This window comes from Syngnathus scovelli, chromosome 16, assembly GCF_024217435.2.
Source record: "Syngnathus scovelli strain Florida chromosome 16, RoL_Ssco_1.2, whole genome shotgun sequence".
Classification (NCBI taxonomy): Eukaryota; Metazoa; Chordata; class Actinopteri; order Syngnathiformes; family Syngnathidae; genus Syngnathus; species Syngnathus scovelli.
This window is the reverse complement of record NC_090862.1, coordinates 3,555,864-3,573,885: the sequence shown is the minus strand read 5'-3', so window position 1 is coordinate 3,573,885 and position 18,022 is coordinate 3,555,864. Positions and strand designations below refer to the sequence as shown.

The following is an 18,022-nucleotide window of genomic DNA, read 5'->3' as shown; positions in this document are numbered from 1 at the left end:
AACAAAAGCGTGACAACTTTTTAAAAATTGTTTTAGATTTAAAATAAAATAAATCAAACTGTCTTACTCTTTACAGACAACAAATGAAAAATAATCCTGTATTTCATTTTTTCCAGTTTTGGTAAAGTGAAATATTAAAATATTATATATTAAATATTATAATAACTTTTTTAAATCACTGCTCATAACGTAGTATCCAACAATCAAAAGAGACACAAACCCATAAAGATCACCTTTTACTCTGCAAACAAAAAAATGCGTCACAGGGTCTGATATTTTCACATCTTTGTCCACTTGAGCGTCCGTCTGCGGCCCTCGTGTGTCCTCCAAAGGGTCAAGTGTGTCTCCAGCAGCTGTCTTGTATTAATCGCCACGACCTTGCTGCTACTCAGCTCTCCTTGGAGCTGCCGTCATTACCAGGATAGCTCATCGCACAGCCTTCATTAGCAATCACTGTGAATCTTTACACTTCGTGCTTATGTATCTTCTTAGGCAATTAGCAGTATGAGAGGGAATAATCACAATTATTATTTTACTGAAGGGAATATTTGTATCATATCATCTCAACCTAGCTTAGCAGTGTAATGAAATGTAACTGGAAAAATGAAAAAAGAAACTCTCCATCCGTGTGCTTTCTAAGCTCCAACACATGATATGAGGACCAAATGGAGGAGGATGGATGGTGAAGATGATGGAAGGGCAGGTGCAGGTCATGTGCTGGACATCCACAGCTGAGTTGCAAACACGGCAGGTCACCTAGCAACCGTGTCCACCCTGGGGGACCTTGTAAGGGCCGAAGCTCGGGTGAATCGAAGGGTCAACCCGGATCTACCTTCAAACATCACAGTGTGCTAAAAATAGGCCAACGTGCGTGTGCACGCATGCGTGTGTATGTGTGAGTCTGCAGTGGAGAAAATGACTGCCTGAAGCAGTTTCATGGAAGAAGTGACATGGAGAATACGTCGAAGGATGAAGGAGAGGTGAGACGTAGGCCGACGGGTGAAGTGTGACGTACTATCCGTATGCAGTGTGACGCTACTGGAACAACTTTTTTTTCTGTCTTCTCCTAGAAAGCCTCATCCCTTTCTGTCTTGCTCCACAGTACACACCACATCTCCTTTTATAAAAATACTCAAGGACAGTCGTCACTATTAATAAGAAGTCTTGTCAACTGGACCTTCTCATTGAAGACCTGACTCCCTTTATGGGTTTAATATCAGCATTTATTCTTAGTTTAAGACTTTTTCCTGAAGGCATAGTTTTTTATTTCCTGAAAGTCCACCGTCATTGTTTGTCATGACTTCCATAAGCCACTGCTGAGGATGCTTTCCAAACATCACTGACAGACTAAGTGTTACTTGGCTCTTCTTTCACCACTTTGGCTCCTGCCCTGGAGCTCCACGAATGCCGCCGTTAATTTATAATGGCAGCCATTATCAAATGTCTCATTGAGGCCTTAGAGCTCAAACCCAAATCAGTGTTTCTTATGTTCATGCAGTATGTCATTAATACAGTCAAACTCGTAAACGCTCATAATTTAAGATAATCATTAGTAACTGTTGCACAATTCGCTTGAAAGCATCATCGTCACTTCTTTCACCACTTTGGCTCCTGCCCTGGAGCTCCACGAATGCCGCCGTTAATTTATAATGGCAGCCATTATCAAATGTCTCATTGAGGCCTTAGAGCTCAAACCCAAATCAGTGTTTCTTATGTTCATGCAGTATGTCATTAATACAGTCAAACTCGTAAACGCTCATAATTTAAGATAATCATTAGTAACTGTTGCACAATTCGCTTGAAAGCATCATCGTCACGTGTGTGTATGTCCCAGGAATAGGGCTTGGTGGGACAGTACTTAAAGATTAACACCATTCCAACTATACACCTGTTGCATGCAAACATCCTTACATGTGCACTCACACTTTGTCATACACACACACACACCTGTTTGATGCATGCCATACACTCAAGTTAGTCTGACTGTCTGAATAATTGCCTGTCTGGTTGTTTTTTTTGTTCTGTTTTACACTAACATTTGTACAAAATTCAGTATTTACAAATACGCATTTTAAAAGGCACTTTGCCAAGATAGTTTGAAAAGTTAACAGCAATGTATGCTAAACCTTCATGATGCTTGTGTAAACAACACAACAGTGCCCCCAGTTGGACAATAAAAAAAGGTGACAGGTGATAATCACTGGTCATAAAGTGTTGTCCCCCGCTCACCTCCGTCTCTCTTTTAACTTTTTCACAGTGGTGTTCTTCAGTTTCACCCAACGCTCATCAATCATCCTGTCATCACGCCCCGTTTCTTGTGCCCAGTGCATCGTGTCATTCCCAACCCTGCCTCTGCGATCCGGCCATTAATGGGACTGGGAAGCCATTTGGGTAAAGCCCCGCATCAGTGAGTACAGCCAGTCATAATACGGTATTGCCATTCTGCTCCCAAAAAGGTATCAAATATTTATTCCACTCATTTCTCTCCGGCCACTGATAAGAATTTCAGGCTTGACTGTATTTCCATTACTTCTATGAAAAAAATCAATTAGTTACAAATAATGAGATATTTAATAAAGAATTTAAAAAAAAATTGGGATAGCGACTAAGACTACTCTTGTAAATGCTTACATGAGGAGCAACTTGAAATAGCAGCCAATAAGAATTAAGCCAGTGTGTGGATTTACAGAGTGCATGGCAAATAAATAGAGAGGGCACAAGCTGCTAATGAGACATTCACTGATGTCAGAAGCTCTTAAAAGGCGGAACAGGTTCCTGTAAACAAAACCACAACACTTGGAAGAGACACCCTGGACTACCAACGTGTACTGTATATGAGCGTGTATATTTAGATGTGTTGTGTGTTTTAACTTCGGACCTTCTGGATCAGTTTCATCACAAAGCCCAAACACATCTTCTGTAGAGGAATTGGCACTTCATCAGTTTACAATTTTCCCAACCATGAAAGGAGGGTCCAAGTGTGTCCTTGCTACCACTTCTGAGGGACACTCACGCTTAGGAGCGCATCTATACCCGGGGGTCACATTCCAAGGGCACGCGGTGGAAAAGTAGTGTGGAGAGGACAACTATCATAAGCCAGAAAAATTCTTAGATTACTAATAGCATGTACTGGGATTTAACCTGTCACTATTATAGTAATTGTATCTTAAAATGATGACCATGAAAAATGTTTTTTCCGATATTCAATATCAGGTCATCTTATGTGTGTTTATTTTATGTCGACTAAGTGCGGCAAAGACTTTTTCGTAAGTCACTTAGAAGAAAAGCAGAGCCTGAAATAACCACCTGAAGGTGTGAGCACCAAGATGGCCGCTCTGTGCGAGACTTTGTTGTGACCTTTTGCCTGCACATTCAACATTTAATATTATCATATGATAAAATGCCTCAGCACACTTTTCACTCTCTACCTTAAATCAAATAAATCCAATTGCCCACTGTCATGACATCATTCATAAATGCAATGCCCACCTTGATGTAACCTTCAAGACTCGGTAAAGCACCTGGGGGAGGGGCTGAGCGCTTCGAGGGGTGTCCTTGCTGGCAGGGTGTCACATTCTCCAAGCTCCCTGAAAGAACAGTGAAATTCTGCCATTGTGTCATAACTGCCTGCCCACATGCCCACGCCACTATATTTATACCAAAGGAACACAACTGCTGTTCTCGGTTCAGTTACAGTGGAGTACTTCAAACCGCAGCTGCCCGCCTTCCCTCCCTCCGTTCGTGATACCACACAGACTAAACACATTGTTGCTATTCTCCTGCTAAGGACTTCCCGGATCCATCACGATGATTAGCCGCCGACACGGGTGTGACTTACATTCCCGCCTCCGCCCTGCCTGGTTACATCACATCCAGTTCATGCTCCTATTTATTATGCACATAATCATTTAATGCAGAAGCAAAATGTGGAATGCAAATGAGAATTTGACAAAGCAATCAAATGAGTCAGACAAGAAGTTTCTGACTTGCATATTTGGGGTTTCTAATTTTATTTTATTTTTTTCATTGCAGGATGTCGACTGGTGACTATACTATTCGCTTGTGAGCTGCTCCATGAAACCATATACGTACCTTCCATGCAAAACAAGCGAGGGTGCAGGGGTCCCCAACCGCCGGTCCGTTTGGGCCGCCAAACCGCACAGAATATATATATATTTTTTTATTGACGATCAATTAATTCAGATCAAGACACTCGTCCCGGTCACGTAAGATGTTTCCCCAGTCAAGCCTGCAAAGCTAGCAAAAATGAGTAAACATTTATTTTGAAAAATGTTTTTAAAAAATGGGCGTTCCTCTCCCAATTACATTCGTTGGTGCACCTGTGTCTCTTGAGAGGTTAATTCCGGTCAAGACGCTCGTCCCGGTCACGTGACATGTCACGCCAGTCGAGCCCGCGAAGCAAGCAAAAATGAGCAAGAAACTGAGATGTTTGGAAAGGGAAAAAAGCCCAAGATGAAGAAGCTACGACTTCTAAGAAAAGCTGCATTTTCTGGAGTCCTACTTAAAATATGGCTTTATCGCCAAAGGTGACTGACGAGCCAAGCCTACTCTGCATATGTGGCGGCGACAGGCTAGCTAACGAGGCAATGAAGCCTTCAAAACTGCTTCGGCACATGGAGACCAGACATCCTGCAATCAAAGACAAACCTTAACCACTTCAAGTGTCATTGTCTTCGATTACGCTTAGATGGGACCGGCTCGTTTCTGACAAACAAGCTCAGTGCTCCCACCAATTCAACGTCATGGTGAGTTTGACTTTTATGCCATTTTATTTCATCGTATTTATTAGAAATGTATTATTTATTCATATAAATGTATTTATTTATATATAGGCCGGTCCGCGAAAATATTTCTGACACGTAACCGGTCCGTGGTGCAAAAAAGCCACGAATAATAACAACCATTGTTATATTAAAACATCCATGACAGCATCAATCAAAATGACTTACTCTCTCTCAAAAATGCATCTTCCCAAATCTTGCAAGATTAAAGTCACAGGTCAATTGCAAGGCACATTAAATGAAATAATTCACAATTGTATGTCTTTCTGTTCATCCCCAGCTAAGTGAATGAGTGCGAACACGTGCACGCGCTTACACAAAGTAATTGCACGTGTCCATCAGTTGTCCCCTAGCTCTCATTCAGAAAGTGTCACCCCTCCTGGTTGTCTCTCTTTTACACATCTTATTTCCAGCGGACCCCCTCTGCAGTTGTTAGCCTCAACCCCCTCCCCCTTGCGGTGTTATCATCCAATGACGAACGAGCGCATGGTGAACAAGCACCAATGAGAGAACTTTTTCACACGTATAAAACTTTTGAGAGCAGTTTGCCAAGTTGCACTTTCTGTCAGTCCGGGGCTTCTGGAGGAGAGCGACATCCCATAGAGAGCGTGAGAGAGAGCGAGGGGGTCGAGTCAGTGTGAACGCAGAGGGGGGGTTGCACCTTTTTTACTCCCAAACACTTGAAGAAAGTGGTGGGTGAATTTTATTCGACTTTGCAACATCAGATCAGCTGATGTGAGTATGGCTAAAGCGTGTTTAACGTCTCCGTGTGTTTCCGAAGCCTCTCCGCTTCAGCCGGGATGGAGAACGCACACGCCAAAGAGTCGCAGGAGGTTCTGGCCTACTTTGGAGTCGCTGAGGACAAAGGCCTAACGCCTGAGCAGTTCAAGAAGAACCTGGACAAGTATGGCTACAACGGTGAGAGTGTGACATGGATGGAGGGATGAGTAGAAGGATAGCGAAATCAAATGTAGTGAGAAGGAAAGTGGTCAGGATTTTAATATCCAGGAGGAAACAAATGCATTTGTATGATAAAATGACCAAGCACAAAAGGTCACAAAAGGTCATTTAGCAAAGCCACTACACAATCGGTGGTGCATTGAGTGACTCGTGTCACTTAATGCAAGCAAAAATATCAAATGGTGCAGTAAATGTAGTAAAGTCGTAATTTAGGTTTGCTAATCTCTCATTCTTCACCCACAGAGCTGCCAGCGGAGGAGGGTGAGTCTGGCTTTCTGTCATCCATCTTGAAGCATCAGTGCCATACGCTGACAAGCGAGTCGTACATTTAACACCTACCATCAGCTTCTGCTGTGCATGGGAAATCTATTGCACTTGCATGCTCAAAAACAATATAATAACATTAATCTGAATGTAGCTGAAATTAGCACCATGTTCCACACAACCCTCAACATGCATGTGTAATTTAATTAATTTTAATTTTGTGCATTTCTTCCAGGTAAGAGTATCTGGGAGTTAGTAGCGGAACAATTCGAGGACCTGTTAGTCCGAATCTTACTGCTGGCCGCCTGCATCTCTTTTGTGAGTTGGATGCCTTTTCATTTTGTAAAAGATCACCTTTGTACTTGCTAGACAGGCTGAAATAAATTTAAATGTTAAATTTAATCAACTATATTGCCCAATTCTCAATTAGCATCAACAACAAGTTTACATCCAAACCTTGGTAAACCCTTCCTGAGTTCTTCAATTACATTACAACTGGTGGCCTCACTCCCACCTCTGTTGTTCTCTCCAAAACAGTTTAGCAGAGGTAGGCGGCACACATTGTCTTAATCTCCCATCTCTACCCTCTGGCCTGCCTACACAGCTGTCACGATGGCCTTAGAAGGCCCGATGGTGCCGGTGTGTATGCATGCGTGTGAGAAAGAGAAAGGCGGGCTGAAAAAGAGCGCGCCCCACTGTGTGCGTGTGTGTACGTACACATGGCCGGAGCTTTATTTTAAGAAATTCTCAAGCCAGGAAGAGAAACTGTATCCTTGGACAAAGGTCAGGGATGGAAGGAACGAGGGGCGGCTTGCAGCAGCGGGAGATTGAGACCCAGAAGGGTGCTGGGGATTGGGTTGCACAACACCATTGTTTGTTACGATGACAAACGGGAGCAATAGGTTCGGAGTCGTGTATGCTTTCTAAAAGGGAGAACAGTAAATACTGGGAATACACGGCTCCCCTAATCATACGCACAGGAATATCCCGCCGCTGCCATGTGCTGACAGGCTTGGAATTTACTGGAAGTCGATTGTCTTTGATTGGAGGCAAGGTGAAAGAGCAAAAAAAATACAAGTTCGATTCTACCAAAGAGGGATGTCAGGATTTTTTTTTTTATGGCTGGGAATTTGCGCCACTGGCTTGAAACTAATCGGTGTCAATGTCAACATGACATTAGCCTATTCCAAAACAGACCCCCATGTGTAGTCGCACAGAGCTGTCACGCACAGAAGCACACATCAGTGGAGAGGAGCAATAAATAAATTTGACAATTTGTACAGTAAAAATCACAAAACTATTTTCACATGTCATACTGGTTACTTTTTCTCGCTCAGGTATTGGCTTGGTTCGAGGAAGGTGAGGAAACAGTCACAGCCTTCGTTGAGCCTTTTGTCATCCTCCTCATCCTCATTGCCAACGCCATCGTTGGTGTGTGGCAGGTCAGTGACTCCACATAAACACACACAGCAACAATCGCAGGCAGTCTCAAGGACACATACCTGGCCCCCAAAGGCCGTCTTTTACACTCACCTAAATAGACTCATATTCTTAGAACCAGTCACACATAATAAATTATCAGGTCGCCGTTCTTTTGTCCTTTGCGGCGTGCTCCTTCCAGAGCCGCGGCAAGAGCTTAAAGTTCACGTCGAGCCAGAATGAGCGGCATGACATCAGCAAAGCGGTAAGGGGGGTGAAAGGTTAAGCCAGGCTTGCAGAGGGGTATGGAAGAATTACAAGCGACCTGCCTTGAAGACTCTACACGTAAAAATACTTAGAATGATCACGTTACCATCCGTGTTTGACGGAGGAGTGGAGGGCATCAATACGCTGGCAGTCATTTGGAAACTATGCACGAGGATTCACACATGGGGGCGTATGAGAATGGAGAGGGCTTTACACGTTGAGGCAATGAGAGGAACGGGGTGTCAACTTCTGTTTGGACTGATGTAGTGTTCACCTGAAAGAGCCCTATAAAGTTTTTTTGTATATATTTTCCATAGGAGCGTAACGCAGAGAGCGCCATCGAGGCTCTGAAAGAATATGAGCCGGAGATGGGGAAAGTTTACCGGGCGGACAGGAAGAGTGTGCAGAGAATCAAGGCCAGGGAGATTGTTCCTGGTGACGTGGTGGAGGTCTCTGGTAAGTTTATTATTTCATAATCTTCTCTAGTGAGTTAAAATCCATAAGCATACTTGATCTATTTTTTTTTTTTTGTAGTTGGTGACAAAGTACCAGCAGATATCAGAATCATTTCCATCAAATCCACCACTCTACGTGTGGACCAGTCCATTCTCACTGGTAGGCGTTGTCATACATGAAGTTTGCAAAGAAGTGTTACTGATAATCTGGTTAACCAGGTGAGTCAGTCAGCGTGATCAAGCACACCGATGCCGTCCCGGACCTCCGAGCAGTCAACCAGGACAAGAAGAACATGTTGTTCTCTGTGAGTGTCCTTAGAGTTTTATTTCAAAACGAACAAGAAAAGGTCATGGCTTAAATCTCTACATTTAGGGCACCAACATTGCTGCTGGAAAAGCTACTGGCATCGCCGTAGCAACTGGCGTCACGACTGAGATCGGGAAGATCCGTGACCAGATGGCTGCCACTGAGCAGGAGAAGACCCCTCTGCAGCAGAAACTTGATGAGTTTGGAGAGCAGCTCTCCAAGGTGGGCGCCCCAAACAAGACATTAAATACAATCAAGACAATAAGGCTGATGACTATTTCAAAATTGCCCTCTCCAGGTCATCTCCCTCATCTGCGTGGCAGTGTGGATAATCAACATCGGGCATTTTAATGACCCAGTCCATGGTGGCTCATGGTTCCGGGGTGCAATCTACTATTTCAAGATTGCTGTGGCTTTAGCTGTGGCTGCCATCCCTGAAGGTAAACTCTAACATGAGGTCCAATATCCGTGACCTCGGGCCAAACTAATATATATGATTAAAACCATTCCAGGTCTGCCTGCCGTCATCACTACCTGTCTGGCTCTGGGAACGCGCCGCATGGCCAAGAAGAATGCCATCGTCAGAAGTTTGCCCTCTGTAGAGACCCTGGGGTGCACCTCAGTCATCTGCTCTGACAAAACCGGTACCCTCACCACCAACCAGATGTGTGTGACTAAGGTACATTCTCATTCTTGGTATATATTTCCAGAGAAAGAATATTCATTTCTGGAGAGTTGAAACAAAAATTGTTTTCCTCACAGATGTTCATTATCGATAAAGTGGATGATGACAATGTGGCTCTCGGTCAATTTGACATCTCTGGTTCCAAATATACACCTGAGGGAGAAGTGTAAGTAGATTTGTGTACATGTAATGTGTAAAATGAACAAATTCAAATTGTTTTGTTTCTGTAGGACAAGGAGGGGCATGAACGTAAAATGTGGCCAGTTTGATGGGCTGGTTGAGTTGGCCACCATTTGTGCTCTTTGCAACGACTCGTCGCTTGACTACAACGAGGTCGGTCGAGCGCTAAAGAGATCACAACCGTCAAATCATCTAAAATCATTTTTGTCTTTTTGCAGTCGAAAGGAATTTATGAAAAAGTGGGTGAGGCCACTGAGACGGCTCTGTGTTGTTTGGTGGAGAAGATGAACGTGTTCAACACCGAAGTGCGTAGCCTGTCCAAGGTGGAACGAGCCAATGCCTGCTGCAGTGTAAGTCCAGCAAAATCCGGTTCACTAAGACAAATCAATTTTCATTCATGTTCTACTTTTTTCTGACAGGTGATTAAGCAGCTGATGAAGAAGGAGTTCACACTAGAGTTCTCCAGAGATAGAAAATCCATGTCAGTCTATTGTTCTCCAGCAAAGTCTGGAAAAGCCCCAGGAAACAAGATGTTTGTCAAAGTGAGTGAATACAGAGCAAGTCACCTCGGAAGAGAGCCAACAAAATGATGCCACATTGTAATTGTGTTACCAGGGTGCCCCTGAGGGTGTGATTGAGCGTTGTTCCTACGTTCGTGTGGGCACCACTCGACTTCCCCTGACTGGGCCAGTCAAAGATCACATCATGGCAGTAATCAAGGAATGGGGGACAGGGCGAGACACTCTTCGTTGTTTGGCACTGGCCACCTGCGATTCCCCTATGAGGAAGGAGGAGATGAACCTGGAGGACTCCACCAGGTTTGCAGATTATGAGGTGAATGACTGCTATGATATAATCTTGGATTGAAAATCGGGGTAGTCCAGTTCAAATGGATCTTGGCAGTGAATGAGTTAATGGAACTTCTTTTGAAATCTTGATTGTGCACACTGTAATTGATTTCAAGTTTTTAGCCGTGATGATCAATAATCACTTTTTTTCATCAGACCAACTTGACCTTTGTGGGCTGCGTTGGTATGCTTGACCCTCCACGTAAGGAAGTTATGAGTTCCATCGAGCTGTGCAGAGCCGCTGGCATTCGTGTCATCATGATCACCGGTCAGTCGGTTCACAAGATCTCCCTCAACTTGAGTCTTGGAAAAAGACAAGGTCAGTTATTCCGCTTTGGTCTCCTCAGGTGACAACAAAGGCACGGCAGTGGCAATCTGTCGCCGAATCGGTATCTTCTCTGAGGACGAGGACGTCACCGGCAAAGCCTACACCGGTCGTGAGTTTGATGACCTGTCTTCTTATGACCAGAAGAACGCAGTCCGTAAGGCTTGTTGCTTTGCCAGGGTGGAACCATCCCATAAATCGAAAATTGTTGAGTTCCTCCAAGGCTTTGATGAGATCACTGCCATGGTGAGGAGGCAAACATTCCCTGAACTTGGAATAAGCTTTCCAGTTGGTCCGTGGAGACCCGGCTAATATATTCTTCCATAATTAACACAGACCGGTGATGGCGTGAATGATGCCCCTGCCTTGAAGAAGGCGGAGATTGGTATCGCCATGGGCTCTGGCACTGCAGTTGCCAAGTCAGCCTCTGAGATGGTCCTAGCTGATGACAACTTTTCTTCCATCGTATCTGCTGTCGAGGAGGGCAGAGCTATTTACAACAACATGAAGCAATTCATCCGCTACCTCATTTCTTCTAATGTAGGCGAAGTCGTCTGGTAAGTACTTGATGATGATTTGATAAGGTCGAGAATGCTCAAGCTAACCCTTTTCCATATTTCTTCAGTATCTTTCTGACGGCAGCTTTGGGCCTGCCTGAAGCTCTGATCCCAGTTCAGTTGCTTTGGGTCAACCTTGTGACTGACGGGCTTCCTGCCACTGCTTTAGGCTTCAACCCTCCAGACCTGGACATCATGGGCAAAGCCCCTCGATCACCCAAGGAGCCCCTGATTTCTGGTTGGCTCTTTTTCAGATATCTTGCCATCGGAGGTAGGAAATCGTTTCACTTGCTTCCTTTTGCTTGCCAAATCAACTTCAACACGGCAAATGTTTTGCAGGTTACGTTGGTGCTGCAACTGTCGCTGCAGCTGCTTGGTGGTTCCTGTATTGCGAGGATGGACCGTTGGTCTCCTTCCATCAACTGGTTAGTATTTAAATGACAGGATGATTCGATCAGAGACAATTCTACCCAATCCATTTCGACATCTAGGGATCTACCAAATAATAATTTTGAATGTTTTCTTGGACTTCAGTCGCACTTCATGCAGTGCAGTGATGACAATGAGGACTTTGCTGGAATCCACTGTCATGTGTTTGAGGCATCTCCTCCAATGACCATGGCTCTGTCCGTGCTGGTCACGATTGAGATGTGCAATGCTCTAAATAGGTAGGACTAATGAAACAGTGCTCCCTCAAATTTTGGGGATTTGCATAGAAGAAGAAAATTGCAGGATGTTTCAAAACTGCTCAAACACCAAAGAACCTTGAGTAAAACTTCATCTTTTCTGCCACCAGCTTGTCAGAGAACCAGTCCCTGATGCGCATGCCCCCTTGGAGCAACCTCTGGCTAGTGGCTGCCATGACCCTCTCCATGTCTCTTCACTTCATGATCATATATGTGGACCCCCTGCCCGTGAGTCTGACCTCCTCTTCTACTGCCTCTCTCATCTATCTCCTCCTGATTGGAAAAAAATGTTTTCGTGCTTCCTGTAGATGATCTTCAAGCTCACTCACTTGAAAGTAGACCAGTGGATTGTGGTATTGAAGCTTTCCTTTCCAGTCATTCTAATTGATGAGGTCCTCAAGTTTGTGGCTCGCACATATCTGGAGGGTAGGTTTATATATTTTTTTAAGAGTATTTGTAATATTTTTTTACATTTATTTATCTATTATGTATTTATATATATATATATATATATTTTAATATTTGCAATAGAATGCAGAAAAAGAATTACCCCTTATTATTTATAACATATTAAAAAAAACCTAATCTCTTTTTCCCTTCTTCCAAATGACACTTTCACATGCTTCCTATGATGATATCTAATTTTCCTCCCTTTGAATGCTTTATTTTTTTGACTGTTCCCCCTCTTACAATCCAGTTTAAACCTGCCCCCCTACTCCAAAACCTGTAACAAGACAAGGTATTGCTGGACCCAAGGTTTTAGCATCTTTAGCATTATGCATGTCTAACATGAGGTTTCATGTTAGTCTGTGTTTCTGCAATGCTTTCTGCATAGCAAAGTGGAGCTCGTGCTTTTTTTTTTTTTTGCTTGCTGCAATTGCTGCACTATTAGGTAATAAATCAAGTCGTATTAAATTAACAAGTATTTAAATATTTAATAGTATAAAGTAAGATGGAATAGTTGATGATATTCTTCCTAAATACTGACAATGAAAAAAAAAATCTCAAAATGCATGTTGGGATTCTATACAGCATTAAGGCCTGAGTGCAAATGTAAAGCTTTGGCAAGACGTTGACAAATGCTTTTTTCATAAATAGTCAGCCGAGTGTCGCATGACAATCCCAAACTGCTCGTTTCAACACGCAAAGCAAAAGCGAGCCAAACAATTTTAATTATTTTTCTTTTGTTTTCCGACGCAGGGAAAGTCTAAAGACAAAGTGCACCAACATTGAGCTGCCACAAAGCGAGGATGAACGAAAAAGCGACTGAGCGCTCCAAATGAAAGAGAGCTAAAGAGCGCGCTAACAGTCACTTGACGTGATCTGATAGAAGAGAACATAAATAAGCCATCTGAAAATACACCAAGCTGCAAAATATTTTTTTTTCTGTGTATGTACTGAAATTAATACATAGGTCAGAGTTAATAATGATAGTGTTCTATTCTTAAAGAATAAAGATATTTAAAGAATGTTGGATAGCTGTTTAGTTTTTGTGGGGGTTTTTCTTCAATGACATACAAGGTAGACTATATAAAAGTTCATAAGTAAAGTTTATTGCTGCTCACTGACAATATCCAGCTCTTATGCATTCATTATGTATTGTATTTTAATGTAGAATTAAAAGTGACATTTGAAGATATTTCTTCAAATAGTGTTTTTGACAAACAAAAATGCTAAGTGTCATACATGGTGTCCATGTGTTTTCTGCACAAACACAAATTGTTCAATATTGAAGGCACAATCATTTGCTGGAAATAACGTTTTGGTTGATAAGACAAAAGTTAACAAAGTTAAGTAAGACAAGAATATTTTAGAAAAACACATGACTAACACTTCAAAAACTTAGATCACTTCATGAACCGTTATTGCATTGCGTCCTCTTTCCCAAAATATGGTTACAAAATGTTTATACATATGAAAACAATTTGAAAACCATGTTAAACTCTATGAAATCTAATAAAAATGATTAGAAAGCCATCACTGGATATGTAGTGGGTGGATTGTCAAAATATAGACTTTGGATGTTTAAATAATGAGCTAGTGTGGTTTGTTGGTTATGCATTATTTACAAAGTTCAAACATAGATTAGCTTTCGAGCACTGCTGAGCTGCCTCGGGCTTTAATGAAGTGGAAAAAGGAGAAATCACTAAATTTCTAAATATTTAATGTTAAACCCCTTCGAGGTTTTACTGTTAAAATATATTATCTGTCCTAATAACATGCTTTAGTGTAAGACTGCGTTTATGTGCAGACATTGTCGTTCTCATCAAAATTGCACATTGCTGTTCTTACTTGAGCATCATTGGTCCATTTTTTTTTTGGCTAGGTCAGTGTAATAGCAGATTCATGAGGCGTCTGCAGGCGAGGAATCGGCATCACTCATTCCCTCCTCCAGGATCTCCCTGACTTGTTCAAAAGATTCTGCCTGTCGTATTAACTCCAACTTCACCTAAGGGAGAAAGCAGAGTCAAATACAGCACTGATTTTAAAATCATTTAAGATTAATTTCATACCTGCAGTGATTGAGAGAGCTGAACAAAGTCTCTCTGGACAGTCTGGCTGGTGTCGACCTGAGAGCGCAGGCTGATCACTTGACTGCGGAGCTCCAGACACTGCTCATGTAAGGCCTCCTACCAGACATAAATACAAAACTCATTATTATTAGTTCCCTTGCTTCTATTGATCGAGAAGTTGACTCACGTTATCACTATTGAGTACTTTATTGTTGCCCTGCACATGAGAAAGCGCCACCCGCAGGGCGGCCAGTTCAGTGCGGCAAGCCATTAGCTCTTCCTGAATCAGGTCCTTCTGGGCCTGGATCTTCTCTGTCTCGGTTTTTAAACTGGAAAACTGAACTGTGGAAGATAAGCACAAATAAGACCTCATTTGAAAGTGCACTTTTATATCATCCCTTAGGTTTGTTAATCATATTTAAAATAAATCTGTGTTTCATACGCTTACCTTCTAGCATTTCTGAAGTGGTTCCGTGTATGAGCAGGTACATAAAAGAGAATGAAGCCAAAATATGTTAGTCAAGCAGAAAATAAAGCTTTGAATACTAACCAGAAAACCAACTATAATCCTATTACAGACCATTCTCCTCTGCTCGGATGTCAAGCCGCTCCCTCAGGTTGACAATCTCAATACGGAGGCGCTCCTCACAGTGCGCTGCCTGCTGGTTAGATAAGAGCGCAACAGTAAGTAACAGATTCACTGTACTGTTTTTTCCATCATAATTATATGTACATGAGTAATTATTTTAAAAACATTCTCAGAGAACAGAAGTGGAATGGTGAAAAGGAATGTTTACTACAAGGACACACTGCCACCTAGTGGCCACTGTAGTTATTACATGTGGCCATAATTAAGCCTTGTGAATATTTACTGCTCATAAACTGAGCAGCTAGAACATTATGCTACATTTCTGCTGCAGACAACTCCTTATTGGAGAGGTCATGACATCACAGACATTTTGGTCAAATTCCAAACATTGCTGCTTAAAGAGAACTTTGAGGTACCTTTTGAGGTTCCTCTGCACTTTAATTGTTATACTTAATTTGTTCATTCTCTTCGTGCATTTCAAATTGTTGGTGTCGAAATGGTGTCCTGCAGCATTTTTTTTTTTTTTTGTAAACAGTAATACGGCACCTGCCGTGATGCTGGGAGCGATGAGCCTGTTACCTCATCTTCAACCGGATCTCCTTTCAGCCTGGACAGCTCACTGCACACCTTTTTCTGGGACAGCGACAACTCGGACTGGGTTTGCACACAAACATCACACACTTTTAAGCATATGCAACTTTTCAACACCACATGTAAGAGTTGATAAGGTTTAACATTTGTGTATTGAAAAATGGAGAATGTTTGATGCCAAATGAAGTTCATCATCATCATCACTCACTAGTCGACTCTGGACTGACGTTTGTGACTGGCTGAGGGATTTTTGTAATTCCTGAAGCAGGCCCTCTGATGACTGGATCTGAGACTGAAGCACTGATACCTGAACACACACAGATGACATCCTCACATAACTCAATTTGACTTCTGCTGCTTGTAGGTCTCTAAGTTCTACCTGTTTGTGTGTGTGGTTGGTCTGCGTTTCTAGTTCTTTCTCCAATTCCTCCTTCTCTTCCAAGAGTCGAGTCACTTCTCCTCTCAACTCTGACAACTGTCCAACAAACGATTGTAGGCATGAATGTCAACAGTTGCTAGTCTATTATGTGCCCTGGTCTCCTTCATGTTCTCACCTGAGCATTGAGTGCATCCCAGTCGCTATGAGTAACTAGCCGATGGCCGGGTGGCGGCAGGTAGATTGCTTCAGGCACCAGAGTTCCTGTTGAAACCAGGGAATCTGTGTCTTCTTGAGCGTGGAGCTTTCTAGGTAGGGAGGGGGTGTCTACGGAGAACGAGGACAACGAGGCCGAGTCGCAGTTCCGCAGTGAAAAATATCCTTCCGTAACATTCGGTGGAGCTTCTCCCTCCGGTACAAGTTCAGGGTCTACTTGTTGGCCGTGTAACCTGTCTGGTGATGTTTGAGAATCATTGCTGGTGGCCTCTGTGTCCATTTTACCCTTCTTTCCACTCGCCTATTAGATGAAGAAGAAAATAGTAGCATTGAATCTGATCAACTTGAAATTTAGATAATGCTTACCTCATTCTGGTTACTTGCTCTCCTCCCCTCAAGTAGAGAGGCTATCCTGGATTCATATTGTGCTGCCGTTTCTGTGAAAACATTATGGAATTTGTCCACAATGGGTCGAACTTGGTGGTTGTGCTTCTCTTACATCAAAGTCTTTCTATTTTTATTGCCGTTTGTTTCATGTGTTTAGTTAGATCAATTGTGATACACATACTAGGCTAAAACAAATGACTTAGGCACATAGTGTGTATATTATGCACTGACCCTTGAGAGCCTCTTGAAGAGACTGGATCTCTTGATCACATTGTTTTTGTAGCTCTGCCAGTTCCTCCCGTTTGCTCAGTTCACAGATGGTCGCCACACCCTGCCAGTGTTCAACTTGAGCTCGACACTCCGTCAATTGAGCCTGAAGGATGCCTTCTAAAAAAAATTACAAATAGATGATCACAACAATATTCATCAACAATAATTTGTCTTCATTTTATGCAAACCTGCTAAGGCCTGGAGGAAACTCGTGCAGAAACAGGGTGAACAAAGTGTTTCCTGCTGATCTATCAGCTTGACTAATCTATTGTTTATGTTGTGCCTCCGGATGCTACTTCAATAATCAGATCTTTCCTATTCGTCGACAATTTGCATGTTTATGCATTATTCCAATTTGTTACAATTATTAGCAGTACTAAAACACATCTCGAGATGTATGGTTAAGAAAGAAAATAGCCTACAAGATTGTCAGGTACAAAGTACAGTACAGGTGTAAGCCCTAACCTTACGATCTGTGACGTCACAATATTAAAGACAATGATACACGAGTAGCAGAACTGATGTATGACGTAATTATTATTAATAATAATATTACAAAAATAACAATTCCATATTATTATATAAGAAGTTAAATGATCAGACAATCTTAAGCAAAGAGAAATAGTTTTGTAAAAGTATCACTGGGCAACCGGCGAGCTAGTGATGCTAAATGCTAACACAGTCAAGTTAGTTGCAGCTTCAGCAGGTTTCATAAAAAGTCAAGTGACAAGTTCGTTTGTACATGAGACGATCGTTTTACATCCACTCCGCTTACATGCGAGACATGTCACACATCCCAATGCAATATTTTATTTAGTTGTACCTGTGTCTTCTGTCGTTGAGCTCATGCTTTCACCAGACAAGTCCATCAGAAGACGAAAAATGTCACAACCAAAACCAGACGGACGATGACGATGAACTTGCGCAAGGCATTTTACAATTACTAAGAGTCTAGTGTGGAAATGATCACTAGTACAGCTTCAACTTCAGGAAACAACTTTCCCCGGTTTAAGCCTGCGGAAATCGCGTCAACCTCCTTCCTGTGTCCACCTCGCGCGTTCTCTCTCAGTCTGGAATTTATTTACGATGGCTGAAGTTGAACAGTTCTTTGCAGAGGGAAGAAGAACATTCAAAATACTTCCCCTGCAATTGCAGAAATGCATGCTGTGCAATTTTTATAAATATAACATTAATGATATATTGCGTCTATTGATCACATTCTACAAATTCTTTTGCATAACCATTTTTCGTCATCATCTGACATTAGGTCTTATATTCCAAGAAAAATTACACATTCTGGAATTTTAAGCTATTTAAATCTTTGG

The 18,022-nt window shown here is 42.4% G+C and overlaps 2 protein-coding genes across 5 annotated transcripts; one reads left to right on the top strand and one right to left on the bottom strand.

Moving 5' to 3' along the window:
- Window positions 1-4,853: 4,853 nt before the first annotated feature.
- Window positions 4,854-13,225, top strand: atp2a1 (ATPase sarcoplasmic/endoplasmic reticulum Ca2+ transporting 1). The gene is made up of 25 exons (XM_049745151.2): window positions 4,854-5,494; window positions 5,584-5,720; window positions 6,006-6,023; window positions 6,262-6,344; window positions 7,364-7,468; window positions 8,030-8,168; window positions 8,247-8,327; window positions 8,387-8,472; window positions 8,541-8,696; window positions 8,773-8,914; window positions 8,987-9,153; window positions 9,237-9,325; window positions 9,390-9,492; window positions 9,558-9,689; window positions 9,759-9,881; window positions 9,955-10,173; window positions 10,344-10,455; window positions 10,535-10,758; window positions 10,849-11,069; window positions 11,138-11,340; window positions 11,409-11,494; window positions 11,604-11,737; window positions 11,866-11,983; window positions 12,064-12,181; window positions 12,956-13,225. The coding sequence occupies exons 2-25, from the start codon at window positions 5,603-5,605 to the stop codon at window positions 12,964-12,966; spliced, it is 2,988 nt and encodes a 995-aa protein (XP_049601108.1). The 5' UTR covers window positions 4,854-5,494; window positions 5,584-5,602; the 3' UTR covers window positions 12,967-13,225.
- A 61-nt stretch (window positions 13,226-13,286) lies between these two features.
- Window positions 13,287-17,664, bottom strand: rabep2 (rabaptin, RAB GTPase binding effector protein 2). Of its 4 annotated transcripts, none has more exons than XM_049745170.2 (12): window positions 17,521-17,664; window positions 16,659-16,814; window positions 16,407-16,477; window positions 16,003-16,341; window positions 15,828-15,923; window positions 15,657-15,755; window positions 15,404-15,511; window positions 14,849-14,930; window positions 14,717-14,728; window positions 14,456-14,610; window positions 14,269-14,385; window positions 13,287-14,204 (listed from the first exon to the last, which is right to left on the bottom strand). In XM_049745170.2, the coding sequence occupies exons 1-12, from the start codon at window positions 17,564-17,566 to the stop codon at window positions 14,100-14,102; spliced, it is 1,386 nt and encodes a 461-aa protein (XP_049601127.1). In that variant the 5' UTR covers window positions 17,567-17,664; the 3' UTR covers window positions 13,287-14,099. The 4 variants fall into 4 exon arrangements, with proteins under 4 accessions (XP_049601127.1, XP_068509473.1, XP_068509474.1 ...); XM_068653372.1 differs by having other exon boundaries at window positions 14,849-14,927; XM_068653373.1 differs by having other exon boundaries at window positions 15,437-15,511.
- Between the last annotated feature and the right edge of the window lie 358 nt (window positions 17,665-18,022).